At 36.0% G+C, this 20,359-nt stretch overlaps 1 protein-coding gene across 7 annotated transcripts in view; it reads left to right on the forward strand.

The window, feature by feature from the left end:
• Positions 1-20,359, forward strand: part of DCAF6 (DDB1 and CUL4 associated factor 6) — a 164,584-nt gene that overhangs the window by 31,412 nt on the left and 112,813 nt on the right. For all 7 annotated transcript variants that reach the window (XM_068541203.1, XM_068541204.1, XM_068541197.1 and 4 more), the window contains exons 3-4: positions 8,496-8,588; positions 18,165-18,350. In XM_068541203.1, the coding sequence (XP_068397304.1) occupies positions 8,496-8,588; positions 18,165-18,350 (279 nt within the window). The remainder of the gene's footprint in view (positions 1-8,495; positions 8,589-18,164; positions 18,351-20,359) is intronic.

A 20,359-nucleotide genomic window follows, 5' to 3' on the forward strand; every position in this document is an offset into this window, starting at 1 on the left:
ATTTCCTTCCTTCTACTAACTTTGGGTTTTGTTTGTTCTTCTTTCTCTGGTTCCTTTAAGTGTAAGGTTAGATTGTATATTTGAGATTTTTCTTGTTTCTCGAGGTAGGATTGTATTGCTATAAAGTTCCCTCTTAGAACTGGTTTTGCTGCATCCCATAGGTTTTGGATCATTGTGTTTTCATTGTCATTTGTCTCTAGGTATTTTTTGATTTCCTCAGTGATCTCTTGGTTATTTAGTAACGTATTGTTTAGCCTCCATGTGTTTGTGTTTTTTACGTTTTTTTCCCTGTAATTTATTTCTAATCTCATAGTGTTGTGGTTTGAAAAGATGCTTGATATGATTTCAGTGTTCTTAATTTACCGAGACTTGATTTGTAACCCAAGATGTGATCTATCCTGGAGAATGTTCCACGTGCACTTGCGAAGGAAGTGTAATCTGCTTTTTTTGGATGGAATGTCCTATAAATATCAATTAAGTCCATCTGGCCTAATGTGTCATTTAAAGCTTGTGTTTCCTTATTTATTGTCATTTTGGATGACTTGTCCATTGGGAAAGTGGAGTGTTGAAGTCCCCTACTATTATTGTGTTACTGTCAATTTCCCCTTTTATAGCTGTTAGTGTTTGACTTACATATTGATGTGCTCCTATGTTGGGTGCATAAATATTTACAATTGTTATATCTTCTTCTTGGATTGATCCCTTGATCATTATGCAGTGTCCTTCCTTGTCTCTTTTAGTAGTCTTTATTTTAAAGTCTATTTTTTCTTTTATGAGTATTGCTTTCTTTTGATTTCCATTTGGATGGAATATCTTTTTCCATCCCCTTACTTTCAGTCTGTGTGTATCCCTAGGTATGAAGTGGGTCTCTTGTACACAGCATATATATGGGTCTTGTGTTTGTATCCATTCAGGGAGCCTGTGTCTTTTGGTTGGAGCATTTAATCCATTCACATTTAAGGTAATTATCCATATGTATGTTCCTGTTACCATTTTCTTAATTGTTTTGGGTTTGTTTTTGTAGGTCCTTTTCTTCTCTTGTGTTTCCCACTTAGAGAAGTTCCTTTAGCATTTGTTGTAGAGCTGCTTTGGTGGTGCTGAATTCTCTTAGGTTTTGCTTGTTTGTAAAGCTTTTGATTTCTCTTTCGAATCTGAATGAGATCCTTGCTGGGTAGAGTAATCTTGGTTTTAGGTTCTTCCCTTTCATCACTTTAAATATATCTTGCCAGTCCCTTCTGGCTTGTGGAGTTCTGCTGAGAAATCAGCTGTTAATCTTATGGGAGTTGTATGTTATTTGTCATTTTTCCCTTGTTGCTTTTAATAATTTTTTTTGTCTTTAATTTTTGTCAGTTTGATTACTGTGTGTCTTGGTGTGTTTTTGCTTGGGTTTATCCTGCCTGGGACTCTCTGCACTTCCTGGACTTGGGTGGCTCTTTCCTTTCGAATGTTAGGGACGTTTTTGACTGTAACCTCTTGAAATATTTTCTCGGATCCTTTCTCTCTCTCTTCTCTTTCTGGGACCCCTATGTTGCGAATGTTGGTGTGTTTAATGTTGTCCCAGGGGTCTCTTAGACTGTCTTCATTTCTTTTCATTCTTTTTTCTTTATTCTCTTCTGTGGCAGTAAATTCTCCCATTCTGTCTTCCAGGTCACTTATCTGTTCTTCTGCTTCAGTTATTCTACTATTGATTCCTTCTAGTGTATTTTTCATTTCAGTTATTGTAGTGTTCATCTCTGTTTGTTTGTTCTTTAATTCTTCTAGGTGTTTGTTCTTTAATTCTTCTGGGTCTTTGTTAAACATTTCTTGCATCTTCTCGATATTTGCCTCCATTATTTTTCTGAGGTCCTGGATCATTTTTACTATCATTATTCTGAATTCTTTTTCTGGAAGGTTGCCTATATTTTCTGGGGTTTTATCTTGTTCCTTTATGTGGTACATAGTCTTGTCACTTTTCATTTTGTGTATCTTACTGTGAATGTGGTTTTCATTCCACAGGCTGCAGGATTGTAGTTCTTCTTGCTCCTGCTCTCTGCCTTCTGGTGGATCAGGATATCCAAGAGGCTTGTGCAAGCTTCCTGCTGGGAGGGCCTGGTGGTGGGAAGAGCTTGGTGTTGCTCTGGTGGGCAGAGCTCAGTAAAACTTTAATCCACTTTTCTGCTGATGGGTGGTGCTCTGTTCCCTCCCTGTGGTTGTTTGGCCTGAGGTGATCCAGCACTTGAGCCTACCCAGCTCTTTGGTGGGGCTAATTGGGGATTCCGGGAGGGCTCATGCCAGGGAGTGCTTCCCAGAACTTCTGCTGCCAGTGTCCTTGTCCCTGTGGTAAGCCACAGCCACCCTGCTCCTATGCATATGTCCTCCAACACTAGCAGGTAGGTCTGGTTGTCTCCCGTGGGGTCACTCCTCCTTCCCCCTGGGTAGTGATGCGCACACTGTTTTGTCTGTGCCCTCCAAGAGTGGAATCTCTGTTTTACCCAGTTCTGTCGAAGTCCTGCAATCAAATCCCACTAGCTTTTAAAGTCTGATTCTCTGGGAATTCCCCCTCCCATTGCCAGACCTCCAGGTTGGGGAGCCTGATGTGGGGCTGAGAACCTTCACTCCAGTGGGTGGACTTCTGAGGTATACTTGTTCTTCTGTTTGTGAATCACCCACCCAGCAGTTATGGGATTTGACTTTATTGTGATTGCACCCCTCCTACTGTCTCATTGGGTGTTCTCCTTTTTCTTTGGATGTTGGGTATCTTTTTATGATTTTCAGTGTCTTTCTGTGAATGATTGCCCAGCAGTCAGTTGTGATTCCGGTACTCTCGCAAGAGGGAGTTGTTCCATACAAACTTCAGGATTCCTATTTCTGTGAAAAATGCTATTGGAATTTTGATAGGGATTGCCGTAAATCTGTAGATGGCTTTTGGGTAGTATAGTATAATATTAACTTTTTTCATACATGAACGTGTCTTCTATTTGTTTTTTTCTTCAGTGTTTCTCATCTTTGTCATATAGATTTCAGTGTATAGATCTTTCACCTCCCTGGTTAACTTTATTACTGAGTATTTTATTGTTTTTGATACTGTTGTAAATGGGCTTGTTTTCTTTATTTCTTTTTCAGATGGTTCATTGTTAGTGTACAGAAATGCAACTGGTTTTTGTGTTTTGATGATATATCTTGAAACTACTGAAATCATTTGTTAGTGCTAATAAATTTTTGGTGACGTCTTCAGGATTTTCTATCAATATATATAAGATGAGGTCATCTGCAAACGAAGATAGTTTTACGTCTTCATTTCCAATTTAGATGCCTTTTATTTCTTTTTCCTGTCTAATTGTTCTGGCTGGGACTTCCAGTAGTATGTTGAATAAAAGTGATGAGAGTGGACATCCTTGTCTTGCTCCTGATCTTAGAGGAAAAGCTTTCTTCAACCTTTCACCCTTCAGTATGTTGTTAGCTGTGGACTTGTTATATATGGCCTTTTTTATGTTGAGGTGTAATCCTTCTATTCCTAGTTTGTTGAGAATTTTTATCATGAAAGATGTTGAATTTAGGTAAATGCTTTTTGTGCATCTACTGAGACAATCATGATTTTTTTTTTAATAGTTTTTATTTATTTATTTTTAATTTTTGGTTGCGTTGAGTCTTCGTTTCTGTGCGACGGCTTTCTCTAGTTGCGGCAAGTGGGGGCCACTCTTCATCGCGGTGCGCGGGCCTCTTGCTATTGTGGACTCTCTTGTTGCGGAGCACAGGCTCCAGACGCACAGGCTCAGTAATTGTGGCTCACGGGCCTAGTTGCTCTGCGGCATGTGGGATCTTCCCAAACTAGGGCTTGAACCTGTGTCCCCTGCATTGGCAGGCAGATTCTCAACCACTGCGCCACCAGGGAAGCCCCCGAGACAATCATGATTTTTATCTTTCATTCCATTAATGGGGTGTATTACAATTATTGATTTCTTTATATTGAACCATGCTTGCATTTCAGTGATAAATCCCAGTTGATTATGGTGTATGGGTCAATGATACTTAAAAAAAAATTTTAAAAATTTTTTGTCTGCGCTGCGCAGCATGTGGGATCTTAGTTCCCTAACTAGGGATCGAAGCTGCACCACCTGCATTGGAAGGGCAGAGTCTTAACCTCTAGACCGCCAGGGAAGTCCTGATGTATGATACTTTTAATGTGATTTTGAATTTGATTTGCTAGCATTTTCTTGATAATTTTTGCCTCTATATTCATCAGAAATGTTGGCTTGTAGTTTTCTTTTCCTGTAGTAGCCTTACCTGGCCTTGGTGTGAGGGTAATGCTTACCTCAGAAAATGAGTTTAATTCTTCTTGAAACATTTGGTAAACATTTAAAGCCTGAGAAGCTATCTGGTCCTAGGCTTTTTTGTTGTTGTTACTGTTGGGAGGTGTTTTATTTAATCTCCTTGCTCATTATTGTTCTATTCAGATTTTCTTTTTTCATGATTTAGTCTTAGTCAGTTATATGTTCCTAGGAATTTATTCTAGGTTTTCTAATTTGTGGGTGTATAATTGTTCATAGTAGTCTCTTATGACTCTTTATGTATCAGTTGTAATGTCTTCTCTTTTATTTATAATTTTATAATCTTGTTAAGTCTAGCGAAAGGTTTGTCAATTTTGTTAACCTTTTCAAAAAACCAGCTTTTTGTTTTTTTTTTTATCTTTCCTGTTATTTTCCTGTTCTCTATTTTATTCATTTCTGCTCTGATCTTTATCATCTTCTTTTTGCCAACTTTGGGCTTTGTTTCTCTTTTCTAGTTCCTCAATGTGTAAATTTAGGTGGTTTATTTGAGATCTTTCTTTTTTTCTTAATGTAGGCATTGATTGCTATGAACTTCCCACTGAGAACTGCTTTTGCTGCATCCCATGTGTCTTGTTTCCATTTTCACTTGTCTGAAGTTATTTTTTGATTTTTTTTCTTTGATGCTCTGGTTGTCCAGGAGTGTGTTATTTAATTTCCACATGTTTGTGAAATTTTCAGTTTTTCTCCTGTCAATTTCTGTTTTCATACCACTGTGGGCAGGAAAGATACTTGGTATGATTTCATTCTTTTAATGTTTGCTAACACTTGTTTTGTGATCTAACATGATTTATCCTGGAGAATGTTCTGTGTTCACTTGAGAAGAATGTTCTGCTGTTGTTGGATGGAATGTTCTGTATGTAGATTCATTTGATCTAAAGTTTAATACAAGTCTAATGTTTCCTTATTGATTTTCTGTTGGTATGATTTATCCATTGTTTAAAGTGGGGTGTTGAAGTTTGCTACTATTATACTGTTCTCTCTTTTTTCCTTCAGACCTGATATAGTCATTCTTTTTAATTTTAGATATTCTAATAAATATTTAGCAATAGCGATATGTGGTTTTAATTCCTTGTGCTATCTATTTTTACATAGTCATCCCTCCATATCCACAGGTTCCACATCTGTGGATATCGAGGGTCGACTGTATTTCTCTATTTTATATAAGGTACTTGAGCATCTACAGACTTTGGCATTCGTCAGGGAGTCCTGAAACCCATCCTAATGGATACCAAGGGAATATGGTATTCATCTGTATCCCTCAAACTTCCTAAGCTTAATAGTTCCAGTCCCTTTTTTTAAGATTCTGTAGGATATTCTACATAAACAATCATGTCATCTGAGAATAAAGATAGGTTTACTTCTTTTCCTGTCCGGTTTCCTTTTATTTCTTTTTCTTGTCTTATTGTGCTGTCTAGTACCCTAGACAGTGTTGAACAGAAGTGGTGAGAGCAGACATCCCTGTCTTGTTCTGATCTTAGAGGGAAAGCATCCAGTCTTTCATTATGAAGTATGATGGTTTTTTAACAGATGTGCATTGTCCGGTTGAAAAAGTTCCATTCTGCTTTGCTGAGAGTTCTTTTTATGAATTGTTGTTGGATTTTTTTCAGATGTCTATTCTGCATTTATTGCAGTGATCATATGATTTTCTTTTTTAGTTTGTTAATATCATGGGTTACATTGATTAATATTTGAGTGTCAAACCATTCTTGCATTTTCCTTGAGTCATGATGTATTATCTATTCTCATATATTGTTTTATTCAATTTGCTAAAATTCTGTTTTAGAGTTTTTGTGTGTACATTAAGGATATTGGTCCATAGTTTTCTTGTATCAATGAGTTGGTAAGTATACTATTCTTATTAATTTTCTAAAAGACTTGGTAGAGAATTTTCATCTTTTATTTTTTAAAAATACTCGGCAAAATTCACCAGCAAAGCAGTCTGGGCCTGGAGTTTTCTTTGTTGAAAATTCTAACTACAGTTTGTTAATAAAAATGGACAATGTGTTGAATAAATTTTGTTTAGTATGTGTGTTTCAGGGATTTTGTTAACTCCCCAAGTTGTTGAATTTATTTGATAAAGTTGTCCACAGTGTTCTTTTATATGTTTAAATATTTGTAGAATGTGTAATGATGTCACTGCTTTCATTCCTGATGTTGGTAATAAGTTCCCCCACCCCTTCTTTTTCTTGATTAGTCTGAGTAGAGGTTCATTAACTTTGTCTTTTCAACACACCAGTTTCTGGTTTTATCAGTTTTCTGTGTTTTCCTGTTTTCTTTTTCATTGATTTCTGCTCTTATATTCATTATTTCCAGTCTTCTTTTGACTTTTGATTTCATTGACCTTCTTGTTATACCATTTTGAGTGGAAGTGGAAGTCATTGTTATGGGACCTTTATCCTTCTAATATAGGTGTTTTTGTGCTATAAATTTCCTTCTAAGCACTATGTTAGCTGCAACCCCAAAATTGAGATATGTTGTGCTTTTATTGTCATTCAGTTAAAAATACTTTGTAATTTATTTTGTGATTTCTTTTTTGACCATCTGCTATTTTATAGTTTTCAAATATTTCTTTGTGTTAATGATTTCTAATTTAATTCCATTTTGGACAGAGAACATATTTTATGGGACTTGAAGTCTTTTAAATATATTGAGATTTGTTTTATGGCTCATAGTAAATATCTTCTGTATTGGTAAAATATTTCATGTGTACTTAAAAAGAATGTATATTCTGCTGTTTTTGGTTGTTTCAGATGTGATAGTAAATCTGGTCCTAGTTACTCCACCTTGATTGAAAGTGGAAGTCAGTAATTCCTTCTTTTTTTAAAAATTTAGATATAGTTCACATTCCATAAAATTCATCTGTTTTAAGTGTTCAGTGCAGTACCTTTTTACTATATTCATAAAGTTGTATAGCTGTCACTGCTATCTAATTCCAGTATATTTTCACCATCCAAGAGAAAGTCCATACCAATTATCAGTCACTCCCATTCCCCCTCCACCAAGCTCTTGGCAGTCGCTAATCTGCTTTCTGTCTCTGTTGATAAGCTTATTCTGTACTTTTTATGTAAATGAACCATATAATGTGTGGCCTTTCAGACTGGCTTTCACTTAGCGTACTTTTTTAAGGTTCATACATGTATCATTATTTCTTTTTATGGCTGAATAATACTTCATTGTATGGATATTTTGTTATGAGCAAATGGGTTAGTCACATTTTGTTTATTCATTATTTGGTGAATATTTGAAATGCTTCCCTTTTTGGCTGTTATGAATAATGCAGCTATGAACTTGAGTGTAGAAGTTTTTCTGTGACATGTTTTCAGTTCTCTTGGGTATACATTTTGTTGTGGAATTGCTGGCTCTTAGGGTAACTCTGTTTCAGTTTTTGACCATACTGCCAAACTGCTTTCCAAATAGCTGTACTGTGTTGCATTCCTACCAGAAATGTATCAAGGTTCCAATTTCTTGACATTCTCTCTAATCCTTCTTATATTCTATGTTTTCTTTTTCTTAAATTATTATAGCCATCTTAACGACTTGAAGTGGTAATTCATTGTGGCTTTAGTTTTCATGAAGATTGAGACCTGTGTTTCCTTCTAAGAGCTTTAAAGTTTTGGCTCTTACATTTAAATCTTTGATCATTTTCAGTTAATTTTTGTGTATGATGTGAAGTAGGGATCCAAATTCCTTCTTTTGCTTGTGTATATCCAGGTGTCCTAGCACCATTTGTTGAAACGATTATTCTTTCTCCATTGAATGGTCTTGGACCCCTTGTCAGGAATTACCTGACCATAAATTTATGGGTTATTTCTGGACTCAGTTCCATTCCATTGATTGATATGTCTATGATCATGACAGTACCACACAGCCTTGGTTACTGCAGCTCTGTAGTAAGTTTTTCTAATTCCTTTTTAGGTGACTTGGTTTTATGTCTCTGGATATAAAATGGACTAATTAAAATAAATTTAAATAAAACTTAAGAAAGACTCATATTTCATTGTGAAGTTATAGAACATAGTGCTTGCCAAATGGCACTCAGTATGTATTTTCACTAAGTAAACTGGTAAATACTATTTACCATAGACATAACGTTATTAGTGATATAAATTTTGAACCATCAGCTAAGTGAAGATGGCATACTTATTTTACTTTCAGTCTGCTTAAATTTCTTTTTTGCTTTCTTTTTAGGTTAATACGATCTGTTGGAATGAGACTGGAGAATATATTTTATCTGGCTCAGATGACACCAAGTTAGTAATTAGTAATCCTTACAGCAGAAAGGTAAAGTGGTTTTAAAAATCTATAACTTAATGAGAGAAAAAAAAAAATCAAGAAGCTAGAAATCAAGAAATAGTGAATAATCATGGAGTGGGTATTTGTAAAGAATATCCTTATTTTTCTAAAGTTATATAATTTGGAAGTTATCACATGCAAGTTCCTTAGTTTCTTTAGGAAAACATTAGATTTCATTCAGCCTTTTGACTCTAGAAAATTTAAATATGCTTCATTTTATGAATGTGGATAAAATTGCCAAAAGTGACATTATCTCAATAAGCCATTCTTTGGGGGAAAAATGTGATTTTTTTTCTTTTATGCTCACAGAATCTAATCTTCAGCCAAGCAGTTTAAGAAACTGAATTTTATCAGTTTACAAACAGTGGCTAGGTTCTAATGAAATGCTTCATAACATCCAATTCAGTAAACTGGGATATCATATTGAGTTTTAATTTGGATTATGTTCTGATTTTTATTGGCCCTTCTTCTGACTTTATATGTGTAAGAGTAAGTATACAAATATTTTTATATGAGTGAGAATACTGTAGATTGGCAGACTGAAGTCATATTTAATATTAGCAATCTTACAGAATAAATTGTTCATGTATTTTTTGTTTTTCTACATTTAAATAGATAAGATATTTAAATAAATGTTTGTGGTTCTTCAGCCTAAAAAAAGGTTTGTATGGAGGCTATCCTTGATTAAAGGACAGGTCATAGTTTTATTTCAGAGATAGCTTTACTTAATCGTCCTGACTTAGCAGAGGGAAACTTGATGTTTCAGAATCCTGCTTGTCTTAGCTCTGCAATTACTCAGAGAACCTTCCTGGAATAATGTATATGTGGAATGCTTTTTGATCATCACTATTAGAATTTTAATGTTTACAGTATTTAAATCACTCATCTAGATACCAATGGAATAATTTTTTTGTTTTGAAAAGATGCAGAGCTTTACTCTTTTTAAAAAAATTATTTATTTATTTATTTGGCTGCATCAGGTCTTAGTTGCGGCACGCGGGATCTTTCGTTTTGGCGTGTGGCTCTTCATTGTGGTGCATGGGCTTCTCTAATTGCGGTGTGCAGGCTTCTCTTCAGTTGTGTACGGGCTCCAGAGCACGTGGGCTCAGTAGTTGTGGTGCATGGGCTCTCTAGTTGTGGCGCACAGGCTCTAGAGTGCATGGGCTCAGTAGTTGTGGCGTGCAGGCTTAGTTATCCTGCAGCATGTGGGATCTTAGTTCCCCAACCAGGGATCGAACCCATGTTCTCTGCATTGGAAGGCAGATTCTTAACCACTGGACCACCAGGGAAGTCCAGCGCTTTACTCTTTCTTATAAAAACTGTTGTAAAATACACATTACGTAAAATTAAGCATATTAACCATTTTTAAGAGTTCAGTTCACCGACATTAAGTACATTCATATTGTTGTGATACCATCACCATCATCTAGCTGCAAAACTCTTCTCATCTTGCAAAACTGAAACTCTATACTCAGTAAGCAGTAACCCTTCATTCTTCCCTCCCCCAGCCCCTGACAACCACTGTTCTACTTCCTATCTCTATGAATTTGTCTACTCCAGGTACCTCATATAAGTGTTTATATACAGTATTTGTCCTTTTGTGACTGGCTTATTTTACTTAGAATAAGGTCCTTAAGGTTCATCGATGTGCAGCATGTGTCAGTATTTCCTTTCTTTTTAAGGCTGACAAATATTCCATTGTATGTATATATCACGTTTTGTTCAGCCTTTCATCTGTCAGTGAACACTTGGGTTATTTCCACCTTTTGGCTATTGTGAATAAAGCTGCTTTGAGCATAGCTGTACAAATATCTCTCCAAGTCTCTGCCTTCAATTATTTTGTGAATATCCCCATTGGAGTAATTTTTAAAAGATCTTGTTTTTCCTTTATTTGCTTATTTTAAAAAAATGATAATCACTTTGATGTATGGTTCCCAGTAGAATATGTATATTTGAAAAGTGATTACTCTTCTTTTTCAGTTTGAGAAATGATTAATCAGATAATACTTTAAAAGATTTTGAGTATAACAAGACTTTATAGTTTTCACATAGTGGTTTTAATAGATCCAAATTTGCTGTCATATAGGAATATTTTTTGTTTTAAGACACTGATGATTCACTACATAGGAAAATAAAGTTTTTTGATCTTGAGTCAGATATTATCTGTTCCTATAGTTTTACTCTTTTTTTAAATCCTGTGAGTTCACGGAAAGATTAATTTATTGCATATAAAAGGTTTTTTTAAAATTTTTATTTATTTATTTATTTATGGCTGTGTTGGGGTCTTCATTTCTGTGCGAGGGCTTTCTCTAGTTGTGGCAAGCGGGGGCCGCTCTTCATCATGGTGCACGGGCCTCTCACTATTGCGGCCTCTCTTGTTGTGGAGCACAGGCTCCAGATGCTCAGGCTCAGTAATTGTGGCTCACGGGCCCAGTTGCTCCGCGGCATGTGGGATCTTCCCAGACCAGGGCTCGAACCCATGTCCCCTGCATTGGCAGGCAGATTCTCAACCACTGCGCCACCAGGGAAGCCCCCATATAAAAGTTTTGATACTTTTTAAAAATAGATTTAATTGTTCCTCATTAATGGCATCATGTCTTAGTTATATATATCATAGATCTCAAATACATAAAAAAGAGAAGCTTCTTTTTTCAAAAATTACAGGCTAGTTTATTTGGACCAATCCTGCCACTGAAATCAACTCAAAAATGCTTGATTAATAACTTTAAAAATTATCCTAAAAGTAAATAACTGTCTTGATAGTAAGGAATTATCAGTCCAAAATGGAAGGGAAAAAGTGAATCCAGAGAAGTGAGCGTGATAGCCACTTTTGCCCTGAAGATATTTGTCAGTCTTAGCATATCTAAACTTTAGCTTTGGTGGCCTTGAAGGTCAAGGTAAATAGAAACAAAGCTCAGGATCCCAGTCAAGTTTGGATTCCTATAAGAGACTTTGCACAATATTCTGGGACCCCCAAAGGGCCTCCTCCTCAAGGTATAGATGAAACAGAAGGAAGTTAGCCCTCAGGTAGCCTTGGAGCATCTTCTGTAAAAGAAATCCTGAGTATATGCAAAATTTTTCTTGATTTGGCTTCATTCAGCTACCTTTAGTTCTCAGAGCATAAAATGTTGTTTGTTTCTTCTATGCTTTGCTTCTGCTTTTCTCTCTTTGTGGGATGTTCTGCTGTCCCATGCACCTCCTACCTACTTGGCAAGTTTAATTTCATCCTTCAAGCTTCAGCTCTTATCTGTGATATATCTCTAGTTTACCAAGGCAGATGCAGGCATTCCTTCCTCTATGTTCTCGTATTTTATGGATAACTCAATTATTATGTTTGTTTGCATGTTGCTCACCGTTAGACCATAACTTCTTTGGGACAATGACCATTTCTTTTTCCTTTTTGTTTCCTCAACACTTAGTAAATTTCCTGTCATGTAGTAGGTGCCCAATAAATATTAGTAAAAGAAAGGCAAGAAGTTTCTGTATTCAATGCCTTAGACAAGGGTAGGCATGGGTTGGGGGAGGGGTGATTTTTACTAAGAGATTGAAGAGCTAGTATCTTCTATCTAGATACTCCTGGACCAAGCATGAAGTTTTGAAAGTGTTGTATATAACGTGATGCAGGAGGGAAGAGATAACCTGCTTGGCCAGCTAGATTAGTCAGAGTAACCTGATGATCAGCAAAGTGATAGACATTACAGCTAGTTCACTTTCACATTTATTACTAATTGAAGTTAGCAATATGTTTTGTTCATTTTAGATTAAGTCACTCTGCCAACTTACACCTCTGTAGGCCATTATTCTTAGATGTTTTCTGAAAAAGTATTATAATGCATTAATCCAAGGAAAGCACAAATAAGAAAATAAATCTAGCTTTCAAAAATTATAACTGTTTGCAGCTGCACATCTATTTTTTAAAATCGACTTTACTGCTGTTTATCTCCAGTAGCGTTCATATCTGTATTGGTTGTATTGATTCCATTTCAACAATTAAAAACAAATTCCAACCTTTGGTGAAATTACTAACTGTATATAGATGAGTACTAGTTCTTCCAACAATTATCTATTAATAAATTAGGGAAAGAAGCAGTACAAAATGAAGTTAACACGATTATGCAGGGGTCAGGTAGTAGGTTTGATAGGCTAGATTAAGGAGTTTACTTTTTAGTGTAATTGAAATAGCTGATCACTAGAGTATTTTAAACATGGAAGTGATATGACTTGTCTTTTTAAAAGTGAGCTGTGGTTGCTTTTTGGAGAGTAGAGTTTGAGTAAGATCAGAAGCTAGGAGATAGGAGGCCATTGATGTAATCCAGAGACTGAGATGAAAATCTCTGAGATTGTAGTTGAGAACAGATGATGGTTGAGGCAGAGATAATGGCATTAAAGGTGGTGAGAAGTAATTTGAAATGTATCTTGGACATGGATTTGCTGGTGGATTTTATATAGTGGATGAGGGAAAGAGAAATGAAGGATGATTCCTTAGTTTTTGACTTGATCAACTGTGTGGGTGGATATTGATGTTATTAAGATGGGGAATACAAGAGAAAAAGGAGTAAGTTTGGAGAGAGACATCTGAAATCAAGAGATTTGTTCAGAGGGAGAGGACTTCAGTTTTCTGCTAATTACTTTAATGGTTACTCTGATTACTTTAATAAAGAAATTTCTTTCAATTTTTGAGTGATATGTGATATGCCAATACACATGGTAATGTATTGAATGAGCTTCCTCCTTTTGTTTCTGGAGCTATACATAAACCTGTTGAATGGAGATAAATCAAATTGTTAAGAATAATGTCTGCTGAATGTGACTAAAGCAAAGTCAAAGGCCTATCAGACTAAGAAACTATGTACATTGTATGTAGTGACTTATATATACTTAGATACTTGGTAAACCATGCTGAAATATTTGGCAGCATTAAAGGCTATGATTCTATCTTGTTTAAAGGCTTTACATTAATTATTCTCTGTGTTATTTCTTGTATCTTAATTGACCAGATCTCAGTGTCTTATACTTGGAGAGAGGAATGAAAAATTTTAAAACATTTAACAGTTTTTATTCTCCATTGGCTTTGGTTGATGTAGGTGCAAATTCTCTCCCCTTTTTTTATTTGACCCTAATTAAATGTGCATTAATAAGACTTACAGTAGAGTACTGTATGGTACTCAGCAAATCCTCATTTTGTTCATGACCCTAGGTCTTAGATAAAATGAGGTGACTTAAATACTTAAAGTGGTCAAGGTAAGTAGCTGCTAATATTTACACCAGATCTGTGTTCTGACTTGCTGTTGTACTCTCAGTTATGAATTTGTCAGTGTTATACAGTAAATACTCACTTAAAACCAAACCAAAAATAAAGTTGAAATATCTTTTCCTAAATTTGTTTTAAGATTTTAAAACTGATGAAAAAGTTGAAAGAACAGTACAATGAACATCCACAAATAGATTGTTTAAAAAAGTATTTTAGAGTAAGTTGGAAGCATTATGCACTTCATTCATGAATACTTTGACATCTGTCTACTAAGAACAAGAACATTATCCTGTATAGCTATAATGCAGTTACCATGGTCAAGATATGTAATATTGAATATAGAGTTGATCCTCATTACTTACAGATTCCATATTTGCAAATTCACCTACTCATTAAATTTATTTTTAACCCCAAAATCAATACTTCCAGTGTTTTCCTGGTCATTTATGGCCATGTACATGTACAGAGTGGCAAAAAATTTGAGTTGCCCAGCACATACATCAATACTCACATTCCCAGGTGAGATCAAAGTGACACTCAGACTTCATGTTTCAAATTGAATACTGTAAGCATACTGTGTTGTATCCTTTTTGTGATATATTTAGTGTCACAGGTTTTGCATTTTTGTGCTTTTTGTTAGTGATTTCAATGTTTAAGTGGTCCCCAGGTATCGTGCTGAAGTACTATCTGGTATTCCTAAGTACAGGAAGCCTGGGATGTGCTTTATGGAGAAAATATGTTAGATAAGCTTCATTTAGGCATGAGTTATAGTGCTGTTGGCCATAAGTTCAGTGTTAATGAATCAACAATATATATCAAATAAAGTGTCTTTAAACAGAAACACATGAAACAAAGTTACTTATTGATTGGTTGATGAAAATATTGTGACCAGAGCCTCACAGGAACCTAACCCTGTATTTCCGTAGGAGAAGTGATTCAGCACTTGCTGATTGAGTGTTTGTGGTGACTTTACAGAGCACAACTACCAGTAGTAATGAGAATTGACTATATGCTGTTATCATATTTGTATAATATATAGTTTTGTACTGTCGACTGAAAAAAATGCACAACCTGAAAGTTGAGAAATATGTTTTATTTGGTGGATATACTGAGGGCTTAAGCCAGGGAGACAGCCTCTCAGATAGCTCTGAGGGACTGTTCTGGAGAGGTAAAGGAGGAGCCAGGATATATAAGACTTTTTGCAAAAAAACCCTAGGTAGTCAGAACATCAAAAGATTACTGCTAATTAAAAAAACCCAGACATCTCAAGTTAAAGAATTTAGCTCTTTGTTTGGGAAGATGCAGGAATCTGGGCTTATTGAAATTGTTCCTTTGCTAAGCACCTTAACTATCTATGGTCAGTATCCTCTTTTTCTCTGTCTTGAATCCCCTCAGGGTGCACCATTGGGGGTGGCTGCAGAGACTGATGGCCTGATGGCTGGCAGCCTGCTTATCGCTGTTCTGAGTTCCCCTCAGGGTGCACCATCGGGGGTGGCTGCAGTGACTGTTGGATGCAACATCCTTTGTTTACTGATATGGCAGGCGACATTCTTCGTCCATAATTTATTACATATATACACACATAATACATGCACATGTATAGTCCATGTTCAGATTTTCCCATTTCAGTAATTTTGTCACTGCCATGCCTCCTTCAATCCAGCCCCCAATCCAGCACCACATATTTCATTTATTTGTCATATTTCCTTTGTCTCCTGTAGAACAGTTCATTCAACTTTTTGGTCTTTCATGACATTGATATGTTGTTTTATTGTTATATTGACATATCAGTCAAGTTATTTTATAGAATGTCCCTCCATTTGGATTTGTCGGATTGTTTCTTCATGAGTAGATTAACATTAAACATTTTTGCTAGTAATTCTCCATGGGTGATGTTGTAGTACATGATATTAATTTGTCCCCTAATTGGTGATGTTAAGTTTGATCTTTCCATTGTGTAGGTACATTTACCCTTTGTGATTATAAGCTACTGGGGAGTAGTGTGTTGGGACTGTGTGAATATTCTCTTTCATAGCAGTCTTTCACACGGTGGTTTCAGTATTCATTGATTCTTGCCTTAATCAGTTGTTATAATGTGGTTATAAATAGTGATTTTTAATTCTGTCATTCCTTCTACATTTATTAATTGACATTATTCTGTGAATAAAGAGCATTTCCTTTGTCTTTGCCACCTTTTTGAAAAAATTACTGTGGGATTGTAGATTTTTATTTTTATTCAATAAATTATAGTCTATCACTGATATTCTTATTGATGCTCGAATTGCCCCAGTGTGTTCAGTAAGACATTTTTTGTTGTTCTTTTATTTATTTATTTAAAAAATTTTATTGGAGTATAGTTGCTTTACAGTGTTGTGTTAGTTTTGTTCAGTAAGACATTTAAAGTGAACTAAAGCAACTTTGTGTCTGTGTTTTGATATATTCCCTTATTTTGAGCACATTTTTTAAAAAAAAGCACACCAGATATTCCCATTGCATTAAATTCCCATTGTATATAATACATTGTGGGGATGTACCATAATTTATTCAGCCAGTCTCCTGTGTTTTGCTATTATAAATAACTCAGTAAATAACTTGGTACTTTTTTTTTTTGTATTATTAGAGGTGTATCTTCAGCATAAATTCTTAGAAATAGACTTGTCTGTTCAAAGGGTTAATGCATATGTGGTTTTGTGAGGTGCTGCTAAATTCCTCTCCATTGGTCTTGTACCATTTAGCAGTCCCACCAGAATTGTTTAAAGAGCCTGGTGTCCCCCTCCCCCGCCCATGCTCACTTATACAGTATGTTGTCAAGCCTTTGAATTTTTGCCAATCTGAAAAGTGGGAATTAGTAATCTCAATGTAGTTTCAATTTGCATTTCCTTTATGAATAAACTTAGATGCTTTTTCACATTTTTAAGGGCCATTTGTATATCTTTGGACTATCTCTTAAGATCTTTTGCCCATTTTTTAAAAAATCAGGTTTTGTTGGGGTTTTTTTCCCCCCTCTCAATTTTTAAACACTGTTGGGGGATTTGGTCTTTTACCTGCAGTGTATGTTACAAATATTAAAATGTTTATTTTAAACTGTATTTCTGTCACAGCAATTCTGGTCTTTTAAATTATTAAGGAGTTAGATGTAGGAAGTTCTGCTGTATCCTCATCTGTACCATTTCATTACTTTATGATTCATTTAAATTCAGTTTATTTTTATTTCTTCATCCTGAAAGGGAATAACTTAATAATCATCTAGTAAACAGTTTCAAAAGTCAATCAAGATAGTCTTTTTATATTTACTGAGGGTTTATGAATGAGTCAGATACACCAAGTAGGTGGAAATATGTATATTTAATTTTCAAGGCACTGTTGTTGAACCCAAGTTTGTGTGTCTGATGCACAATGAGGCCAAACAAACCTAAATGTCAGAGTTTGGAGCAGAGAAAGGTTTATTGCAAGGGCCATGCAAGGAGAACAGGTGACTCCTGCTCAAAAGACCCAAACTGCCCATGGGTTTCAGGGAAGAAATTTTTATAGGCAGAATTTCGGGGGGAGGGCTGCTGGGTGTGTAACCCTCCTCTGGTTGGCTGGTGGTGAGGTAACAGGGTGGTGTTCTAGGAATCTCCAGTCAGTCTGGGGTCCACATGCTTGTGCCCAGCCTGAAGTTACCATCCTCTACCTGGGCTGGGGGGGGGACTTAGTTCCTATAGAAGAACTCAAAGATATGTATCAAATTGTTATGCACAATCCCTTCTCCTTCCTGCAAGAGAACCAGGACCAGTTCCCTTTGCTGTTTCTGCATTTTCTCAGTCTCCTAATTAGTAACTGTTTAATCTGCCCTTTGGAACTGAGGGAAGGTCTAGGATGCTAAAAGCCTTCTTCCTACAAACAAGAAACAGGGGACATTGAAAGGCCTTTATGCCTGGGACGGCCCCACAGGGTCCTGCTTGGTTTCAGTGCCCCGTTTTCTTCGATTCTCCTCAGTCATGAGAGGAACAGGTGTTGGACGAGACAGGGAATAAAATTTGGATAGACAGGTTAATCATAAACTCTGCAGAGGAACTCAGTTTTAGGGGGACTCAGTTTCAGCACTATTCCTGTTGATACTTAATCTTCTTTACATCTCAGAGGGAAATAAAATATGTGAGATTCTGATTTCTTTTTTTTCTAATTATAATAGTTTGGAATCAAATGATATTTTTTCATTTGAGATGAGAATGTTAATGAGAATTTATTCCTGGCTGTGATTATATTGAATTTGAATGTTTCTTTTTAGGAACTAATAAATTACTAAGAACTACTTCCTCTCTGTGTTTTAGGTTTTGACAACAATTCGTTCAGGGCACCGAGCAAATATATTTAGTGCAAAGTTCTTACCATGCACAAATGATAAGCAGATTGTATCCTGCTCTGGAGATGGAGTAATATTTTATACCAATGTTGAGCAAGATGCAGAAACCAACAGACAATGCCAATTTACGTGCCATTATGGAACTACCTATGAGGTACAGTATTACTGTGATTTATCTATATGACATATGTGTGTTTGTTTTGTATAAGTGTGTGTGTATGTGTAGATAGATATGTGTATGTACATATGTGTAGATTTGTGTGTATGTACACATTCATGCATAAATAGGTAAAGATATTATTGACAATATCTAGATTTCAGTATTTGAGAAAATGTATCTTGATAGGCTTGTGAATAAAGTTAAAGAATAAGATGTGAGTAATAGTAATGGGGTTTGTAATTCCTTGAGCAACTATACTCTAAGCAAACAGGTATCAGCCTTTATAGATGCGTCTTTATTGTGCTATAGGACTCTATACTAGGCTTTAACTTCGTAACCACTTTCTCACTGTTTTGCATAAAGTCATTACCGGCATGCTTATCAAATGTTCACGTCAGAAGGGACGCTAGTACACTAGACAAAAGAATCCGATTCCTAAAGGATATTAATAAGCTCAAGCCCTAAACTGAATTAAATGAGGTGAAATGAATCTGAGACTCAATTATACTGCTTTGGTTCAGAAAAATTGCTTACTCTTCAGAATGCTCTTTTGTAATTTTGTCATTTCATTTCTTTGTATCAGGTGGTTCATTGTTTTCCCATATTGTTTTAACCTGGTATATCTTTTTCCATTACTTGAATTTCAGTTCTTCTGTACCCTTATTTTATGATGTGTACTTATAAAAATAGTATTCTGTAGCTGGATTTTTTTTTCTTATCCATTTCTCACAAATTTGGCTTTTAACTGGAGATTTCAGTCAATTTATGTTTATTGTGAGTGCTGATGTATTTGGATCTATTTATATATCTTATTATAAGTTTTCTATTTGAAAAAATTTTCCCCTATTAATTTCCCCCTCCTCTTTTTGCCGTCATTTTGAATTGCTTGAAGGTTTTGCATTTGGCCCACTTTGTTTCCGCTATTTGCAAGGAAGATAGACATTCATGTTTTACAAGAGTAATTAACAAAGTATAAAATCAGTAAATAACTTTGCCCTTCTCCTGAATGTGCACCTTAGCACATTATAATCTCTTCATCCCTTGTCTAATTTTATATAGATATAAGTTTTATATTGTTCAGAATGTAGTTATATTCTGTTTTTCCCCTCATGAATTAAAATATTATCATTGTTTTATTAGTTAGTGTTTGTTTAGGTTGACCGACATATTTACCAATACCTTTGGATCTTCTGTTACAGATTTTCTATGTGGGGTCATTTTGTACCTGGTAAAGTACAGTCTTTACCAGTTCGTTTAGGTGAGAGTTTGTTGATCTAAAACAATTTTAGTTTCCTATTTTCCTTTTCTTTCTTTCATTCACTTCTTCCCTTTTCATCTTTTCCAGAAAATATCTTTTTTATGTCAGTTCTTCACAGGTAGTTTTTTGTTTTTTGTTTTTTTAAAAATTATTTATTTATTTATTTATTTATTTAGGGCTGTGTTGGGTCTTCGTTTCTTTTTTTTTTTTTTTTTTTAATTTATTTATTTTATTTATTTATTTTTGGCTGTGTTGGGTCTTCGTTGCGGTGCGCGGGCTTCTCATTGCGGTGGCTCCTCTTGTTGCGGAGCACGGGCTCTAGGTGCACGGGCTCAGTAGTTGTGGCACGTGGACTCAGTAGTTGTGGCATGCGGGCTTAGTAGTTGCAGCACGTGGGCTCAGTAGTTGTGGCTCACGGGCTTTAGAGCGCAGGCTAAGTAGCTGTGGCGCACGGGCTTCGTTGCTCCGCGGCATGTGGGATCTTCCCGGACCAGGGCTCGAACCCGTGTCCCCTGCGTTGGCAGGTGGATTCTTAACCACTGCGCCACCAGGGAAGCCCAAGGGTCTTCGTTTCTGTGCGAGGGCTTCCTCTAGCTGTGGCAAGCGGGGGCCACTCTTCATCGCGGCGCGCGGGCCTCTCACTATCGTGGACTCTCGTTGCCAAGCACAGGCTCCAGACACGCAGGCTCAGTAGTTATGGCTCACGGGCCTAGTTGCTCCGCGGCATGTGGGATCTTCCCAGACC

The sequence above is a fragment of the Eschrichtius robustus genome, chromosome 3 (assembly GCF_028021215.1).
Source record: "Eschrichtius robustus isolate mEscRob2 chromosome 3, mEscRob2.pri, whole genome shotgun sequence".
Classification (NCBI taxonomy): domain Eukaryota; kingdom Metazoa; phylum Chordata; class Mammalia; order Artiodactyla; family Eschrichtiidae; genus Eschrichtius; species Eschrichtius robustus.